Below are 20,633 nucleotides of genomic sequence, written 5' to 3'. Positions count from 1 at the left end.
TATATATATATATATATATATATATATATATATATATATATATATATATATATATATATATATATATATATATATATATATATATTAACAAATCGGCCGTCTCCCACCGAGGCAGGGTGACCCAAAAAGAAAGAAAATCCCAAAAATGAAAATACTTTCATCATCATTCAACACTTTCACCTCACTCACACATAATCACTGTTTTTGCAGAGGTGCTCAGAACACAACAGTTTAGAAGCATATACGTATAAAGATACACAACATATCCCTCCAAACTCCCAACATCCCAAACCCCTCCTTTAGAGTGCAGACAACATTGTACTTCCCATTTCCAGGACTCAAGTCCGGCTATATAAAAATAACCGGTTTCCCTGAATCCCTTCACTAAATATTACCCTGCTCACACTCCAACAGTTCGTCAGGTTCCAAATACCATTCGTCTCCATTCACTCCAATCGAACACGCTCACGCACGCCTGCTGGAAGTCCAAGACCCTCGCCCACAAAACCTCCCTTACCCCTTCCTTCCAACCTTTTCGAGGACGACCCCTACCCTGCCTTCCTTCCCCTACAGATTTAAAAGCTCTCCATGTCATTCTACTTTGATCCATTCTCTCTAAATGACCAAACCACCTCAACAACCCCTCTTCAGCCTTCTGACTAATACTTTTATTAACTCCACACCTTCTCCTAATTTCCACACTCCGAGTTTTCTGCATAATTATTTACACCACACATTGCCCTTAGACAGGACATCTCCACTGCCTCCAACCGTCTCCTCGCTGCAGCATTTACCACCCAAGCTTCACACCCATATAAGAGTGTTGGTACTACTGTACTTTCATACATTCCCTTCTTTGCCTCCGTAGATAACGTTTTTTGACTCCACAAATACCTCAACGCACCACTCCCCTTTTTTCCCTCATCAATGCTATGATTAGCCTCATCCTTCATAAATCCATCCGCCGACACGTCAACTCCCAAGTATCTGAAAACATTTACTTCTTCCATACTCCTCCTCCCCAATTTGATATCCAATTTTTCTTTATCTAAATCATTTGATACCCTCATCACCTTACTCTTTCCTATGTTCACTTTCAACTTTCTGTATATATTTCAACAGTCTTCACATTATGTCTGTGTATTATATCGTACTGATGAATCCATTGGTGGGCGAAACGTCAACAAAGTAAAAATACCTATAATCATCAAATAACGTCTGTTCTGATTGATTTAAAACTATCAACGCTGATGATTCTCATGTAATGGGTTATACCCCAGAAATTACTAAGCAAATTTCCTAAATTTCCTAAATTTGCTTGTAACAGGTAAGTGAACTATAGATATGTAGATATAAATCCATATGTATTCCTGTTAACCCTTTGGGGCCTAGTTCCTAGGCCTTTTGTGTATCCATATGCTCTTGTGCTACTGTCCACAGGATGGATATGGGCGGCACAATAAACTAGCCACTTCGGTGGCAAAATCTAAAAATCTTGAAGTCACGCCAAGTGAACCCTGTAACCGGCAGACCAAATTGAGAGTTTTACAATTCGGGGATAACTTTTTCTAAGCTCGCAGTGACCGAAAAGCATCTAGTTACAATTTCTTTTTTTATTGATGACAATATTTCACGGAAAATTTGAAGCAAAGGTGCAAATGTTGGTGGAGGAGTGTGGGAGAGTACGTGAGAAGAATGAAGCGTAACGTGAAGACAGACAAGAGTAAGATAACGAAAGAAAGAGGAAGTATAGTTAGTGAAAGACTGAATTTTAGATAACAAGAAAGAATTTGAATTTTTTGGGAGCGGATGAATAAGCAGGTAGGTATTTCATGAAAGACGAGATGTGGCTTTGTCATGCTGCTCTTACCTGTATTTTTTGTACCTCTGTTTGTATGCTAAATTTCTAAATAAATAAATAAATAAATAAATAAAAACAACGGGGGGGGGGAGTGGGGGAAGTAGGTGAACTATTAAGGAGTCGGTTGTAAATTTATTATCAGTGGAGGTAAAAGAGGAATGTACCAAAATATTGTATTGCCAATATTTGTGTATGAGTGTAAGTACGCATGAACTCTGAGTGTTGTAGCAAGGAAGAGTGTGGATGCAGTAGAGATGATATGTCTGATGTGGCAAGGGAATTATGAAGGTAGTAAGGAGCGAGGAAACTCGAAGATTGTGTAGAAGTATGAAAGAAATAATACGAAGACCAAGAGAAGAGTTTTTAAGATGGGTTTTTAGTTCAGAAAGAATAGAGCAAAATAAATTATGAGTATGCACTCATCTGAGATGGATAGAAGGTGTGGGAGACGCTTTAGGAAAGATGGAGGGAGAGGAGTGGAGGTAAGGAGAGGGAGGAGGCTGAGCATGCAGGTGGCAGTAAGAATGATCAGAGTGTAGACAAATGATTATTGAAACTTTATGTGCTGTTGATGTGTGATCAATGTAAATTCTCAAGGAGGTTGGATGTGTAGTGCAAGTATATTGAAGGATGTTTGGGGATACAGTGCATTTCCTAAATCACTTTTTTTGGGGATTTCCGCTCATATCTGGAATGGCAGCTAGAGAGTGAGATGGTGAGTGTTTCATGTATTGGCTCAAATTGTTTGGGTGGAAAACTTTCGATTTGTCATAAAAAATGTTTAAGTTCTTATCTTCTTTCTCCAGCACAGCGTCCTGAGCCCCGGGGAACCCAAGGGACTGGACCTCCAGTTAAAGCTCCTCCCACAGGCTCTCAAAGAGTCCGGCTACCACACTCACGCCGTCGGCAAGTGAGTTTTACACTTTAGGATTCACTAGTTGTCAAAGGCACTTGTCAGACACTCGGCCTGATATATTATTGTGTGTGGTTGTTGGCGTGCGTGTGTGTGCGTGCATGCGTGTGTGTGTGTGTGTGTGTGTGTGTGTGTGTGTGTGTGTGTGTGTGTGTGTGTGTGTGTGTGTGTGTGTGTGTGTGTGTGTACTCACACACTCAGCCAGGAGCTGAGTCTCGACCCTCTTCACTGAATGCTACTAGGTCCTCTCTCTCCCTGCTCCATGAGCTTTATCATACCTCGTCTTAAAGCTATGTATGATACCTGCCTCCACTACATCGCTCGCCAGACTGTTCCACTTCCTGACCAATCTGTAACTGAAGAACTGCTTCCTAACATCCCTGTGACTCATCTGAGTCTTCAGCTTCCAAGAGTGATCCTTTGTTTCTGTGTCCCATCTCTGGAACATCTTGTCTCTGTCCACCTTGTCTATTCCACGCAGTTTTTTGTAAGTGGTGACGTGTACTTAGAGTGGTGACGTGTACTTAGCTCTGTGAAGACCTGTTTGTGTGCTCTCTGTGAATCTGAACCAGGATGCCCTCTCTTGAGCAACTTTACCAGCAGCTGAGAGAAGAGCTCAGAGTTGCTAAGATGGAGATACGGCGATTAACGGAGGAGAACAAGAGGATTTGTAGTAATCCTCCTGTTGTGAGTCCCCAGGTTAAGAGGGGAGCTTGGTCAGTGGCCGGGCAACATGGAACCAAGCTGAAGATCAAGAAAACGGTTGGAGAGGCAGAAACAACGAGAAACCAGAAGACTACCGTGGAAACTTCCAACCCATTCTCGGTGCTACCTGACGAATGTGAGTGTTCTACTGGGAATGCCACAACAAGCACCAAAGAAGCATTGGCAGACGTGAGTGAGACATCCCTAGAAACCCCAACGAAGACCATCGAGAACGTCTTGACGAATTCTACAAGTGGTGTAATGCTACCTGGCGAATGTGAGTCGACTACTCGGAGCATCACGACGGACGACGCCAAGGAAGGTAAAAACATTGTTGTTGTTGGGATCCTCTCCAAGATACGATACTACGTGCCGCAAAATGCCCTTCTCACACTATACCACTCACTTATTTATCCATACCTCACCTATGCTATTTGTGCTTGGGGATCAACTGCAGCAACACACCTAAAGCCAATAATAACCCAACAAAAAGCTGCAGTAAGAATAATCACTAAATCCCATCCCTGGCAACACACCCCCCCACTCTTCATAGATCTAAACTTACTCCCAGTTCAGTACATCCACACTTACTACTGTGCAATCTACATCTACAGGGCCTTAAACTCTAATATCAACCTTGACCTAAAACGCTTTCTTGATAGTTGTGACAGAACCCACAGGCATAACACCAGACACAAACATCTCTACGACATTCCCCGTGTCCGACTAAACCTTTACAAAAATTCAATGTATGTCAAAGGCCCTAAAATCTGGAATACCCTACCTGAGAACTCTAGAACTGCAGACACATTCATCACCTTCAAAACTACCATTAGACAACATCTTATCTCCCTGATACACCCCGTCAACTAACTACACGAATACCACCTGGTGGTTCACACTTACACTCACTCACTCATTTGACCATAAACAGAAACATTAATCTCAGTCTTAAAATAATGAATCCTGTGATACTCCAATACTGAAACTATGTACTGTGCCAAAACAAAAGCATTCACATTGCTAAACTCACAAACTAGTATTTAGTCACTTAGCCATAATACCAACTTACCTCATAATTTGTAATATTTTACAATTAAGAATAAAACTAAGTATGCCCGAAATGCCTAGCCATGCTAAGCGTTCTAGTGGTACACTCTGTAATCACAATTTTACTACATGTAAACCAAACAATAACCAAATTTCTGTAAACTCAGCATTGTAATCCTTATAGAGAATAAACTTTGAATTGAATTGAATTGAATTTGAATTGAATTGAATTGATAGCCAGATTAGGTACATGGATAGGGCATTCTGCTTGAAGGATAGGAGTAGGAGGCAGAGAGTGTGTTTTCCTGGGGCTGGGATGAAGGATATTGTTAGCCGTCTGGATGACATCATGAGAGGTAATGGGAGCAATCCTATTATCTGTCTCAGTGCTGGAGGCAACGATGTTGGCAGACGTAGGAATGAGGACCTGATAGGTATTCCTCTTTACCCAGACTAATCAATGTAACTAAGCTGGTGTTTAAATTTCTAAACAAGATGAATATTTCATTTAAGTTTTCACATCCTCTTGAATATTGGATAAAGAGGGTACAGGAGGATATCTATGGAAATGAGATTAAATTGATGATGGAAAGAAAAATTGTGAAAGATTCCATAATAGAGAAATTGGGGCTGTAATTAGAGAACAATGTAATTAGGAGCAGAGGTAGGTTGCAAAATGCAGAATTGGGTGATTATGCTAAACACCCTATCTTACTGCCCAAAACTCATCATCTAACAAATTTAATTGCTCTAAATGCCCATAAAAATGTAATGAATGGTGGGGTACAAGATACCTTAAATTGTATTAGGGAAACTTTCTGGATTCCACAAGGACGGCAAAGTGTAAAAAGGGTGATTAAATCTTGTGTAATATGTCGCCGTGTGGATGCCAGATCCTATATGTACCCAGGTTCTCCACCATTACCAAATGAGCAATTTGAGTCGTTTAGCAACGAACTCCGCCCAGCCGCAGTGTGGAAAATACTGTATATATTTTCCAGAAATACAGTAGTTATATGTAAATAGATGGCCATACTGTATTTAATAATATTTGTCATAGAAAACGGAAAGCCTGCGTCTAGGCAGAAGGAGAGTCGCCATTTTGGTTTTGAATTGGATACAACGTTAGTGTAATGGGAAGATTTTTTCGTGCTCTAGAGGTTAAAATTGGGTTGACACCTCTCAAATAGGAGGCAAAATTGTTGGATGTGCATTCCTGCATAATTTGAGTATCAGGCGACAGGACAGGACAACTCCAGGAACCTCAGATAAGCTGTCTAATTTATGTTTAATTTCTGGTCAGTAAAATTTTTCATAAATGTGGGCTAAAGGGGGGGGGGGGTCCTGTACATGACACATTAATCACCAGTCAAATTGGTGAGTGTTATGATTAAGATATATTCTCCTTCTGTTATATAAATGTGTATATATATATATATATATATATATATATATATATATATATATATATATATATATATATATATATATATATATAACCTTTTTTAAATTTTAATATACAGTCCACAAATTTATATATTTACCAGAATTCCGGGTGATGTATTTTTCATTAGTAATTAATAGGTCCAGAGCAACTTGTGGATATGACAATGGTAGGTATCGAAGGGGGACATTTTTGCGACCTAGGTGTCCCAAATTCCTACTTGTCTAACTGATAAATAATAATTATCTATGTTAATTTATTGTTATGTACATAATGATACACTCAGGTAAATGTAATTTTCCACAGTGAGTGACCAGTATCTAACAGTGATGCAAGGCCAGGATTTAGAACCCCACAACAACCCCAACAGGTGACTGATACCTTGCGCTGGCAGTGGTGCGATGACAAGTTGCCAGATGCTGATGATGTAGTCATCTTACATACGCCTTCTATCACTATTTTGAAAATTCTTCACCCGTGATGTTTATAACCATATATGCTCATACATCCCGCATCCCTTAAGTGGTTTCACTTATGATAGAATACACTTCACTTATAATAGAATACACTTCACATTCAGTGTTACACTTTGTATATATAATGTGACACAACTGTTGTGACGTCGCTGCTTCAGCAGGCCTACTGCCACCTTCCCTTGTTATATATTTTATTTTTTCCTTTCTACTTTTGCTTATTAACTTTTTCACTCTCACTGTATGGTGCCCCACATTTCACTTGTTATCCAATCTCTCGAAATTCTTGAACACCCGCTTCCACACTCACTTGAATCTTTGTATATTTGAATCTGTGTAGCAACAGAAGCCTACTATCCACTAACGGTTTGACTATTTGAAATATTAATGATTTCAGGCTTCCTCTCGACTTTTTTTTAACTAATAACTCTGGTTATCACTTGTAATATTGTTCACTGACGTTGTCACTACCACTGATTACTGCTAGCAGTTACTGTATGCCTTAAAAACACTAAAGTTCTCGGAGCCTTGTCACCCATGTCTGCTGACTGACTGTACTCACCTATTTGTGGTTGCAGGGGTCGAGTCCTAGCTCCTGGCCCTGCCTCTTCACCGGTTGCTACTAGGCCCTCTCTCTCCCCGCTCCATGAGCTTTATCAAACCTCGTCTTAAAACTGTGTATGGTTCCTGCCTCCACTACGTCATTTTCTAGGCTATTCCACTGCCTTACAACTCTATGACTGAAGAAATACTTCCTACTATCTCTCTGACTCATTTGTGTCTTCAACTTCCAATTGTGGCCTCTTGTTTCTGTGTCCCCTCCCTGGAACATCCTGTCTTTGTCCACCTTGTCTATTCCATGCAGTATTTTATATGTCGTTATCATGTCTCCCCTGACCCTCCTGTCCTCCAGTGTCGTCAGGCCGATTTCCCTTAATCTTTCTTCATAGGACATTCCCCTTAGCTCTGGAACTAACCTTGTCGCAAACCTTTGTACTTTCTCTAGTTTCTTGACGTGCTTTATCAAGTGCGGGTTCCAAACAGGTGCTGCATACTCCAGTATGGGCCTGACATACACGGTGTACAGTGTCTTGAATGATTCCTTACTAAGGTATCGGAATGCTGTTCTCAGGTTTGCCAGGCGCCCATATGCTGCAGCAGTTATCTGATTGATGTGTGCTTCCGGAGACATGCTCGGTGTTATACTCACCCCAAGATCTTTCTCCTTGAGTGAGGTTTGCAGTCTTTGGCCACCTAGCCTATACTCTGTCTGTGGTCTTCTGTGCCCTTCCCCTATCTTCATGACTTTGCATTTGGCAGGATTAAATTCGAGAAGCCATTTGCTGGACCAGGTGTCCAGTCTGTCCAGGTCTCTTTGAAGTCCTGCCTGGTCCTCATCAGATTTAATTCTCCTCATTAACTTCACATCATCTGCAAACAGGGACACTTCTGAGTCTAACCCTTCCGTCATGTCGTTCACATATACCAAAAATAGCACTGGTCCTAGGACCGACCCCTGTGGGACCCCGCTCGTCACAGGTGCCCACTGTGATACATCATTACGTACCATGACTCGTTGTTGCCTCCCTGTCAGGTATTCTCTGATCCATTGCAGTGCCCTTCCTGTTATATGCGCCTGATGCTCTAGCTTCTGCACTAATCTCTTGTGAGGAACTGTGTCAAAGGCCTTCTTGCAGTCCAAGATGATGCAATCAACCCACCCCTCTCTCTCGTGTCTTACTTCTGTTATTTTATCATAAAACTCCAGAAGGTTTGTGACACAGGATTTGCCTTCCGTGAATCCGTGCTGGTTGGCATTTATACTCCTGTTCCGTTCCAGGTGCTCCACCACTCTCCTCCTGATAATCTTCTCCATAATTTTGCATACTATACACGTCAATGACACAGGTCTATAGTTTAGTGCCTCTTTTCTGTCTCCTTTTTTAAAAATGGGAACTACATTTGCCGTCTTCCATACCTCAGGTAGTTGCCCAGTTTCCAGGGATGTGTTGAAGATTGTGGTAAGTGGCACGCACAACATATCTGCTCCCTCTCTAAGGACCCACGGGGAGATGTTGTCCGGTCCCATTGCCTTTGAGGTATCGATGTCCCTTAGCAGTTTCTTCACCTCCTCCTCATCTGTATGTATGTCGTCCAACACTTGTTGGTGTATTCCTTGCTGGTGTCCCCATCTGGTCTGTCCCCCAGAGTCCTTCCTGTCTCTACTGTAAATACTTCCTTAAATCTCGTGTTGAGCTCCTCACATACCTCTTGATCGTTTCTTGTGAGTTCTCCACCTTCTTTCCTCAGCCTTATCACCTGGTCCTTGACTGTTGTCTTCCTCCTAATGTGGCTATACAGCAGTTTCGGGTCAGATTTGACTTTCGATGCTATGTCGTTTTCATACTGTCGCTGGGCCTCCCTCCTTATCTGTGCATACTCGTTTCTGGCTCTTCTACTAATCTCCTTGTTTTCCTGGGTCCTATGCCTCCTGTACCTTTTCCATTCTCTGTTGCACTTAGTTTTTGCCTCCCTACACCTTCGGGTAAACCAAGGACTCGTTTTGGTCTTCCTATTATTTCTGTTTCCCTTGGGAACAAAACTTTCCTCTGCCTCCTTGCACTTTGTTGCCACATATTCCATCATCTCGTTTACTGATTTTCCTACCATTTCTCTGTCCCACTGAACCTCCTGCAGGAAGTTTCTCATACCTGTGTAGTCCCCCCTTTTATAGTTTGGCCTGTCCCCTTCAGTTCCTGTTACCTTCTCCACTTGTAACTCTACTATATAGTCAAAACTCAGAACCACATGATCGCTAGCTCCAAGGGGCCTCTCGTAAGTGATGTCCTCAATGTCTGAACTGCTCAGGGTGAACACAAGATCAGTCTTGCTGGTTCATCCTCCCCTCTCTCTCTGGTTGTGTCCCTGACATGTTGATGCATGAGGTTTTCAAGTACCACATCCATCATCTTGGCTCTTCATGTTTCGGGACCCCCATGTGGCTCCAGGTTTTCCCAGTCGATCTCCCTGTGGTTGAAATCGCCCATTACAGTAACTTTGCTCTGCTCGAGTGAGCTCTTCTTGCCACCTCAGCCATGTGTCCACCATCACCCTGTTGTTTTCTTCGTACTCCTCTCTTGGCCTCCTGCAGTTCTGTGGTGGGTTATACATCACTCCAATGACTACTTTATGTTCTCCGGACTGAATTGTACCTACAATGTAGTCTCTTTCTCCAATCATGTCCATGCCTTCCCATTTCCTCAAATCCCCATCGGTGTTTTATGAGCAGTGCAACCCCTCCTCCCCCTCTACTCCTTCTATCTTTCCTCAGGATCTGATATCCTGTTGGGAAGATTGTGTCTATTATTGTCTCAGCGAGTTTTGTTTCTGTGACTGCTATGATGTCTCGGGATTTTTCACTGATTCTTTCATTCCACCTCATGTTTATTCGTTATTCCATCCGCGTTTGTGTACCAAACCTTTAGTTTCTTTTCTATCATTGTGGTCATGCAAGAATATTGGGGTTGGGGGAGCGAGAGCCTTGGTGGGGGCCTATATGGGGCTGTGGTGTAGGTGGGGTTTGTGTTGATGGGGTGGGGTCAGAATGCCCATAAGGGACAGCTGTTGGGGTGAGGTTTGTGATATGGGGGTTGGTGGCAGAGGGAACAGTGAGTGGGTTGTAGTATAGGTTGCTCAGTTGCGTTGGGAATGTCATGCGGGTGGAGTCTTTGGTGGGAGATTCTGTGGGGTGTGTTTGCCCTTCCTCCTGTGTCTGGGTCCTGCTCATTTTCATTGCTTCTCGTTCCTCCTTGTGTCTCTGTACCCTCTCTTTCAGTGTAGTCCTTTCTTCTTGTGTTCTTTTGTCGCATCGAGGTATACTCTCTGGTAGGTCCCCTCTTTGTCCCTCAGTCTTGCTTTCTCTTGCAGAATCCTGGTTCGAACTGATTCTTCCTTGAAAGTTACTCTGACAGGCCATATCCTTCCACTCTAAACCACCCAATTCTCTGAAAATTTGTCACCTGGGTCATATTGCCCTCCCCTATTGTTTTCATGATGCCTTCAATCATTTTTTTTCTCCTCCTGTTTTATTTCTTCAAAGTTGGCCCCCTTGGCTTCTTGGAGCCCGTACACAAAAACTGACCTCGTCCCTTTCCTCCTCCCACTGAGTCTCCATCTGCTTCCTCTGAGGCATTTTATTTCCTTCCATTGACATGTTCTTGCCTTCAGTCCCTGTCATATCTGAAACTTCTATTCTCAGTGAACTGTCTTTCCTGACCAGCTGTCCCTTGCTACTGCAGTTGGCTGTTAGAATCTCTGCATATAGCGTACCTTCATTGTCTTCGGACCTGTCGTTTGATCTTAGTGTGCTCATCGTCTTTTCCCTGGCCCCATGGGTCTGATAGGGCCTTCGTGTATGGCATGTCTCCGTTGTTCCGTCCCCTTCCCCGTCTGCGCCTGACTTTGAATTTCCTGTGTCACATCTGAATTGTCATTTGTCTCTCTAATCTGTTTCAGGCTTTGCAGTTTCTCTTCTAAGCACTGTATCCTGCTTCTGCTGCTAAGACCTGTACTTCCCACTTCCTGCACTCTTCAGCTATCCGCTCCTCCATTTTCTTACTAAAGCTCTACTATCTTCCTTCCCCTCTTCCTCCCTTTTTTTTTTTTTGGAGGGCTCTAACTCCCAGTCTTTCCTCCCTGGTCTGCTACCAGATCTCTGGTTTTCCGTCCTCCCCCAAGGCCACCCTCTTTTATTACCACAGACAGAAGGCTAGAGGAGGGAGAGGGTGGGGGAGAGAGAAAGGGTAGAAAGAGGGAGAGAGAGGAGAGAGTATGGGGTGAGGGATAAGACCAAGGGGAGAGAGAGAAATGAGGGGGAGAGAAAGCGAGAGAGAGGGAGAAAGTGAGGGAGAGGGAGAGGGAAAGAAAGAGAGAGAGAGGGAGAAAGGAGGGTGAGGGAAAAGGCTATGAGAGAGAGAAATGGAGAGATGGAGAGAGAAGCCTATAGAGAGAGAGGAGGTGAGAGATTGGGTAGAGGAGGAGAGGGAGAGAGAGAGGAGAGAGAGAGGAGAGAGAGAGGGAGGGAGAGAGAGGGAGGGAGAGAGAGAGAGAGAGAGAGAGAGAGAGAGGAGAGAGAGAGGGAGAGAGAGAGGGAGAGAGAGAGAGAGAGAGAGAGAGGAGAGGAGAGAGAGAGAGAGGGAGAGAGAGAGAGAGAGAGAGGAGAGAGAGAGGGAGAGAGAGAGAGAGAGAGAGAGAGAGAGAGAGGGAGAGAGAGAGAGAGAGAGGGAGAGAGAGAGAGAGAGAGAGAGAGAGAGAGAGAGAGAGAGAGAGAGAGTGAGAGAGAGAGGGAGAGAGAGAGGGAGAGAGAGGGAGAGAGGGAGAGAGAGAGGGAGAGAGAGAGGGAGAGAGAGAGGGAGAGAGAGAGGGAGAGAGAGAGAGAGAGAGGGAGAGAGAGAGAGTGAGAGAGAGAGAGAGAGAGAGAGAGAGAGAGAGAGAGAGAGAGAGAGAGAGAGAGAGAGAGAGAGAGAGAGAGAGAGAGAGAGAGAGAGAGAGAGAGGGAGAGAGAGAGAGAGAGAGAGAGAGAGAGAGAGAGAGAGAGAGAGAGAGAGAGAGAGAGAGAGAGAGAGAGAGAGAGAGAGAGAGAGAGAGAGAGAGTGAGTGAGTAGGGGGAACGGGAGGGAAAAAGGCTATGAGAGAGAGAGAGAGAGAGAGAGAGAGAGAGAGAGAGAGAGAGTGAGGAGGAGTGAGTAGGGGAACAGGAGGGTGGGACTATGAGAGAGAGAAACGCATGGAAGGAAAAGATAGGAGGGAGGAAGGTCTGTGGGGAGGTGGTCAAATCCAAGGATCAGCGTGTACTCACCTAGTTGTGGTTTCAGGGTCGAGACCCAGCCCTGGCCCCTGAGTGTGTATGTGTGTGTGCATGCGTGTGTGTGAGCACGTCAGTTGTTTATATGTCCCAGAAATACAATTCACTTCTGTGTATCCGTATACTAATGAGATACCATTAACACTGAGAGTAATTTAATAATTATAATACTAGCAGTTAACAAGTCATTCTTTCACCCAGTTATGTACTACCTTTTACTACATGTGTACCCAATGCTTGCTTCTCAGATTGTACCTTTTCCTAAAACATTATCTCTCGAAACTGTTGTCAGGACTGTAGTCCCATTAGCCATGACTTAATCCTCCTGCCTATTCCTTGCTCCTACAAAGTTTATCTTCCTACTACTGCTAGGTGTTGTGTGTATGATAATTGCTCTGGAGCAGGGTTTAGATAGCGAGCTACCAGTGACCGTAGGGCCGGCTCTACCACTCAAAAACCTCCCGCCACCTGCAAACAGGTGATTTGTACGTTACTCCTCAGAGGGGACGTCCATCCAGATGCCTGATGTACGATGCTCGCTGTACGATGACTCGTGCACCTCGCCCTTCTGCTGCTGACTTCTACAGCTATTCTTTTCTCGTTGCCCTTTTGAGTCCTCATTTACCACACTTATCACTTGTATACTGCTACTTTTATAACTTACACTTCGCTTTTGGTAAGTACACTTCTTATTTGTGATGACACCCAGCCTATTATGGCGGCGCTACTCCCTCAGGCCTACTGCTGCCACCACCTCTGCTTATATATATTTATGTATATGTATGTATATATGTATATGTATATGTATATATATATATATATATATATATATATATATGTATGTATATATATATATATATATATATATCCCCTTTCTGGCTAGCTTGTTCACGCTGTGTGCTACATCACATTTTGTCGTTACCACCCTCTCTTAATTCTATTTGGTCTTTTCTCTTTAGTCACTCGCTTTGTACTTTGTATATGTGTATGTGTGTGTGTGTGTGTGTGTGTACTCACCTAATTGTGGTTGCAGGGGTCGAGACTCAGCTCCTGGTCCCGCCTCTTCACTGATCGCTACTAGGTCCTCTCCCTCTCTGCATCCTGAGCTTTGTCATACCTCTTCTTAAAACTATGTATGATTCCTGCCTCCACTACTTCACTTGCTAGGCTATTCCACTTCCTGACAACTCTATGACTAAAGAAATACTTCCTAACGTCCCTGTGACTCATCTGAGTCTTCAGCTTCCAGTTGTGACCCCTTGTTTCTGTGTCCCCTCTCTGGAACATCCTATTTCTGTCCACCTTGTCTATTCCCCGCAGTATCTTGCATGTCGTTATCATGTCTCCCCTGACCCTTCTGTTCTCCAGTGTCGTCAGTCCGATTTCCCTCAACCTTTCCTCGTACGACATTCCCATGAGCTCTGGGACTAGCCTTGTTGCAAACCTTTGTACTTTCTCTAACTTCTTGACGTGCTTGACCAGGTGTGAGTTCGAGACTGGTGCTGCATACTCCAGTATGGGCCTAACATACACAGTGTACAGTGTCTTGAACGATTCCTTATTAAGGTATTTACCTGGAGTTTACCTGGAGAGAGTTCCGGGGGTCAACGCCCCCGCGGCCCTGTCTGTGACCAGGCCTCCTGGTGGATCAGAGCCTGATCAACCAGGCTGTTGCTGCTGGCTGCACGCAAACCAACGTACGAGCCACAGCCCGGCTGGTCAGGAACCGACTTTAGGTGCTTGTCCAGTGCCAGCTTGAAGACTGCCAGGGGTCTGTTGGTAATCCCCCCTTATGTATGCTGGGAGGCAGTTGAACAGTCTTGGGCCCCTGACACTTATTGTATGGTCTCTTAACGTGCTAGTGACACCCCTGCTTTCCATTGGGGGGATGTTGCATCGTCTGCCAAGTCTTTTGCTTTCGTAGTGAGTGATTTTCGTGTGCAAGTTCGGTACTAGTCCCTCTAGGATTTTCCAGGTGTTTATAATCATGTATCTCTCCCGCCTGTGTTCCAGGGAATACAGATTTAGGAACCTCAAGCACTCCCAGTAACTGAGGTGTTTTATCTCCGTTATGCGCGCCGTGAAAGTTCTCTGTACATTTTCTAGGTCGGCAATTTCACCTGCCTTGAAAGGTGCTGTTAGTGTGCAGCAATATTCCAGCCTAGATAGAACAAGTGACCTGAAGAGTGTCATCATGGGCTTGGCCTCCCTAGTTTTGAAGGTTCTCATTATCCATCCTGTCATTTTTCTAGCAGATGCGATTGATACAATGTTATGGTCCTTGAAGGTGAGATCCTCCGACATGATCACTCCCAGGTCTTTGACGTTGGTGTTTCGCTCTATTTTGTGGCCAGAATTTGTTTTGTACTCTGATGAAGATTTAATTTCCTCGTGTTTACCATATCTGAGTAATTGAAATTTCTCATCGTTGAACTTCATATTGTTTTCTGCAGCCCACTGAAAGATTTGGTTGATGTCCGCCTGGAGCCTTGCAGTGTCTGCAATGGAAGACACTGTCATGCAGATTCAGGTGTCATCTGCAAAGGAAGACACGGTGCTGTGGCTGACATCCTTGTCTATGTCGGATATGAGGATGAGGAACAAGATGGGAGCGAGTACTGTGCCTTGTGGAACAGAGCTTTTCACCGTAGCTGCCTCGGACTTTACTCTGTTGACTACTACTCTCTGTGTTCTGTTAGTGAGGAAATTATAGATCCATCGACCGACTTTTCCAGTTATTCCTTTAGCATGCATTTTGTGCGCTATTATGCCATGGTCACACTTGTCGAAGGCTTTTGCAAAGTCTGTATATATTACATCTGCATTCTTTTTGTCTTCTAGCGCATCTAGGACCTTGTCGTAGTGATCCAATAGTTGAGACAGACAGGTATCGGAACGCTATTCTCAGGTTTGCTAGGCGCCCGTATGCTGCAGCAGTTATTTGGTTGATGTGTGCCTTCGGTGACGTGCTCGGTGTTATGGTCACCCCAAGGTCTTTCTCCATGAGTGAGGTCTGTAGTTTTTGTCCACCTAGCCTATACTCTGTCTTCGGTCTTCTTTGCCCCTCCCCAATCTTCATGACTTTGCATTTGGCAGGGTTGAATTCGAGAAGCCAGTTTCTGGACCACATGTCCAGCCTGTTCAGGTTTCTTTGCAGTCCTGCCTCATCCTCATCCGATTTAATTCTTCTCATCAACTTCACATCATCTGCAAATAGGGACACTTCAGAGTCTTTTCCTTCCGTCATGTCGTTCGCATATATCAAAAATAGCACTGGTCCTAGAACTGACCCCTGTGGGACCCAGCTCGTCACAGGCGCCCACTGTGATACCTCTTCACGTACCATGACTCGTTGTTGCCTCCCTGTCAGGTATTCCCTGATCCATTGCAGTGCCCTCCCTGTTATATGCGCCTGATCCTCCAGCTTCTGCACTAATCTCTTGTGGGGAACTGTGTCAAAGGCCTTCCTGCAGTCTAGAAAAACGCAATCAACCCACCCTTCTCTCTCGTGTCTTACTTCTGTTACCTTGTCATAAAACTCCAGAAGGTTTGTGACACAGGATTTGCCTTCCATGAACCCATGCTGGTTTTCATTTACAATCTTGTTCCGGTCCAGGTGTTCCACCACTCTCCTCCTGATAATCTCTCCATGACTTTGCACACAATACATGTCAGAGACCCAGGTCTGTAGTTTAGTGCCTCATTTCTGTTTCCTTTCTTAAATATGGGGACTACATTTGCTGTGTGTGTATGTACTCACCTAGTTGTACTCACCTAGTTGAGGTTGCGGGGGTCGAGTCCGAGCTCCTGGCCCCGCCTCTTCACTGATCGCTACTAGGTCACTCTCCCCGAGCCGTGAGCTTTATCATACCTCTGCTTAAAGCTATGTATGGATCCTGCCTCCACTACATCGCTTCCCAAACTATTCCACTTACTGACTACTCTGTGGCTGAAGAAATACTTCCTAACATCCCTGTGATTCATCTGTGTCTTTAGCTTCCAACTGTGTCCCCTTGTTACTGTGTCCAATCTCTGGAACATCCTGTCTTTGTCCACCTTGTCAATTCCCCTCAGTATTTTGTATGTCGTTATCATGTCCCCCCTATCTCTCCTGTCCTCCAGTGTCGTCAGGTTGATTTCCCTTAACCTCTCCTCGTAGGACATACCTCTTAGCTCTGGGACTAGTCTTGTTGCAAACCTTTGCACTTTCTCTAGTTTCTTTACGTGCTTGGCTAGGTGTGGGTTCCAAACTGGTGCCGCATACTCCAATATGGGCCTAACGTATACGGTGTACAGGGTCCTGAACGATTCCTTATTAAGATGTCGGAATGCTGTTCTGAGGTTTGCTAGGCGCCCATATGCTGCAGCAGTTATTTGGTTGATGTGCGCTTCAGGAGATGTGCCTGGTGTTATACTCACCCCAAGATCTTTTTCCTTGAGTGAGGTTTGTAGTCTCTGACCCCCTAGACTGTACTCCGTCTGCGGCCTTCTTTGCCCTTCCCCAATCTTCATGACTTTGCACTTGGTGGGATTGAACTCCAGGAGCCAATTGCTGGACCAGGTCTGCAGCCTGTCCAGATCCCTTTGTAGTTCTGCCTGGTCTTCGATCGAGTGTATTCTTCTCATCAACTTCACGTCATCTGCAAACAGGGACACCTCAGAGTCTATTCCTTCCGTCATGTCGTTCACAAATATCAGAAACAGCACTGGTCCTAGGACTGACCCCTGCGGGACCCCGCTGGTCACAGGTGCCCACTCTGACACCTCGCCACGTACCATGACTCGCTGCTGTCTTCCTGACAAGTATTCCCTGATCCATTGTAGTGCCTTCCCTGTTATCCCTGCTTGGTCCTCCAGTTTTTGCACCAATCTCTTGTGTGGAACTGTGTCAAACGCCTTCTTGCAGTCCAAGAAAATGCAATCCACCCACCCCTCTCTCTCTTGTCTTACTGCTGTCACCATGTCACCATGTGTGTGTGTATGTGTGTGTGTGTGTGTGTGTGTGTGTGTGTGTGTGTGTGTGTGTGTGTGTGTGTGTGTGTGTGTGTGTGTACTCACCTATTTGTACTCACCTATTTGTGGTTGCAGGGGTCGTGTCATAGCTCCTGGCCCCGCCTCTTCACTGATCGCTACTAGGTCCTCTCTCTCCCTGCTCCATGAGCTTTATCATACCTCGCCTTAAAACTATGTATGGTTCCCGCCTCCACTACGTCACTTTCTAGGCTATTCCACGGCTTGACTACTCTATGACTGAAGAAATACTTCCTAACATCCCTTTGATTCATCTGAGTCTTAAACTTCCAATTGTGACCTCTTGTGTCTGTGTCCCATCTCTGGAACATCCTGTCTTTGTCCACCTCGTCTATTCCGAGCAGTATTTTATATGTCGTTATCATGTCTCCCCTGACCCTCCTTGCCTCCAGTGTCGTCAGGCCGATTTCCCTCAACCTTTCTTCGTAGGACAGTCCCCGTAACTCTGGGACTAGTCTTGTTGCAAACCTTTGCACTTTCTCTAATTTCTTGACGTGCTTGACTAGGTGTGGATTCCAAACTGGTGCTGCATACTCCAGTATGGGCCTGACGTAAATGGTATACAGAGTCTTGAACGAATCCTTACTGAGGTATTGGAACGCTATCCGTAGGTTTGCCAGGCGCCCGTATGCTGCAGCAGTTATCTGATTGATGTGCGCCTCGGGAGATATGCTCGGTGTTATACTCACCCCCAGATGTTTTTCCTTGAGTGAGGTTTGCAGACTTTGGCCGTCTAAACTATATTGTCTGCGGTCTTCTTTGCCCTTCCCCAATCTTCATGACTTTGCATTTGGCAGGGTTAAACTCAAGGAGCCAGTTGCTGAACCAGGCTTGTAGCCTGTCCAGGTCTCTTTGTAGTCCTGCCTGATCCTCATCCGATTTGATTCTTCTCATTAACTTCACATCGTCCGCAAACAAGGACACTTCTGAGTCTATCCCTTCCGTTATGTCATTCACATATACCAAGAACAGCACAGGTCCTAGGACTGACCCCTGTGGAACCCCGCTTGTCACAGGCACCCACTCTGACACTTCGCCACGTACCATGACTCGTTGTTGCCTCCCTGTGAGGTATTCTCTGATCCATTGCAGTGCCTTTCCTGTTATGTGTGCCTGATCCTCTAGCTTTTGCAGTAACCTCTTGTGAGGAACTGTGTCGAAGGCCTTCTTGCAGTCCAAAAAAATGCAGTCGATCCACCCCTCTCTCTCTTGTCTTACTTCTGTCACCTTGTCATAAAACTCTAGTAGGTTTGTGACACAGGATTTTCCCTCCCTGAAACCATGCTGGTTGTCAATTATACACTTGTTTCTTTCCAGGTGCTCCACCACTCTCCTCCTGATGATCTTCTCCATGACCTTGCATACTATACACGTTAGTGATACATGTCTGTAGTTTAGTGCCTCATGTCTGTCTCCCTTTTTAAAAATTGGGACTACATTTGCCATCTTCCATACCTCAGGGAGTTGCCCAGTTTCAAATGATGTGTTGAAGATCTTTGTTAACGGTACACACAATATCTCTGCTCCCTCTTTAAGGACCCATGGAGAGATGTTGTCTGGTCCCACCGCCTTTGAGGTGTCAAGTTCGCATAGCAGCTTCTTCACCTCCTCCTTGGTTATATGTACCTCATCCAGCACTTGCTGGTGCACCCCCTGCTCTGATTTCCTGGAGTCCTACTGGTTTCCACTATAAATACTTCTTTAAATCTTGTGTTGAGCTCCTGTGTGTGTGTATGTGTGTGTGTGTGTGTGTGTGTGTGTGTGTGTGTGTGTGTGTGTGTGTGTGTGTGTGTGTGTGTGTGTGTGTGAGTGTGTGTGTGTGTTATTGTATTCATAATTCCATCTAGCGGTTTTCACGACAAAGTTGTCATGTCGATAGGGGACGAAACTTTCCGTAGGTTAGTAGAACAATCCTTTATTTAATGACTTTCCTAAGTTAACTCAGTGACATCATAGGAAAGTTTTTCATGTCTACGACAGTGCATACCGCTTGAATGTCTAAAGTTGGACAGCCGTGACTTGTTCAGATGTGAGAGTCAAGCAGTGAACATCCCGGGGCTGCAGTGAACATCCCGGGGCTGCAGGCAGGAACGACCTGCTCTAAACCCGTGTTCAACCCTGGGTTGTGTAATTGATGGGTATCTAGGTGGTTGGAGATCTTGCTTCTTAGAACCTTCTCAAAGATTTTTATATGGGATGTTAGTGCTATCGGTCTGTAGTTCTTTGCAATTGCTTTATTGCCACCTTTGAGGAGTAGGGCTATGTCTGTTGTTTTTAGTGTGTGTGGGATGACCCCTTAGTCCATGTTCCCTCTCCATAGAATGCTGAAGGCACGCAATAGGGTCTTCTTGCAATTCTTGATGAACACGGAGTTCTACGAGTCTGGGCCTGGGACAGAGTGCATGGGCATGTCATTAATTGCCTCTTCAAAGTCTTGTGGAGTTAGAATAATATCCGAGATTTTTGGGATGACCAAATTTTGGGTTTCGTTCATAAAGAATTCATTTGGATTGTCAACCCTTTAGAGAAGTAGAGAGGCAAGTGCAGCCTCGAAAGGAACAACAAGCACAACCACCCACAGAATCCCCTCAACCCCCTACCACCTCACACAAACCAAAGACAATAACCAGAAACTAGCCACACTCCACACCCCATCCCTCCCGATACTAATACCACCACAACAGCAGCCTCCCATGATATCCAGTCCAGCCTTCCACACCCTCAGCCCGCACAGTCCCTCCCACCCCCCAGAATACAGATCTGGAGAGGAAACTGAAGGTATTTTATACAAGTGCAAATGGAATAACAAATAAGCGCGAGGAGTGGCAGGAAAAAAATCAGAGATGCATCCCCGGACTTCATAACACTCATGGAGACAAAACTCAGGGAATTGATAATAGATGCAATCTTCCCATCCGGATTTCAGACACTGAGGAAAGACAGCAGGAACAGAGGGGAGGGGAAAGGAGTTGCACTGCTCATCAAAATCCAGTGGAATTTTGAGATGGGAGGTCTAGGCAGAGGTGTATCGGATGATTTCATAGTGGAAACACTTCAGACCGAGGGTCCAAAAGTGATGATAGCAGTGATGTACAACTAACCACCAAACAGCAGGAGACCAAGACAAGAATACAATGAGAGCAACAGAGAAATGGTGGCCACACTATCCGAGGTGGCCAGAAAGGCCCACATGGGCATGGCAAAGTTATTCGTCATGTGGGATTTCAACCACAAGGAAATGGATTGGGATGACCTGGAGCCACATGGAAGACCAGAGACATGGAAGGCTAGGA

General features: G+C 44.9%; 1 protein-coding gene across 1 annotated transcript in view; it reads left to right on the top strand.

Annotated features, from left to right (window-relative positions):
* Positions 1-20,633, top strand: part of LOC128687305 (arylsulfatase B) — a 77,705-nt gene that overhangs the window by 18,376 nt on the left and 38,696 nt on the right. The window contains exon 5 of the mRNA XM_070098304.1: positions 2,668-2,771. Within this exon, the coding sequence (XP_069954405.1) occupies positions 2,668-2,771 (104 nt within the window). The remainder of the gene's footprint in view (positions 1-2,667; positions 2,772-20,633) is intronic.

This window comes from Cherax quadricarinatus, chromosome 62 (genome assembly GCF_038502225.1).
Source record: "Cherax quadricarinatus isolate ZL_2023a chromosome 62, ASM3850222v1, whole genome shotgun sequence".
Lineage (NCBI taxonomy): Eukaryota > Metazoa > Arthropoda > Malacostraca > Decapoda > Parastacidae > Cherax > Cherax quadricarinatus.
Note: the sequence above shows the minus strand (reverse complement) of the source record. Positions and strands in the feature narration are given on the sequence as shown.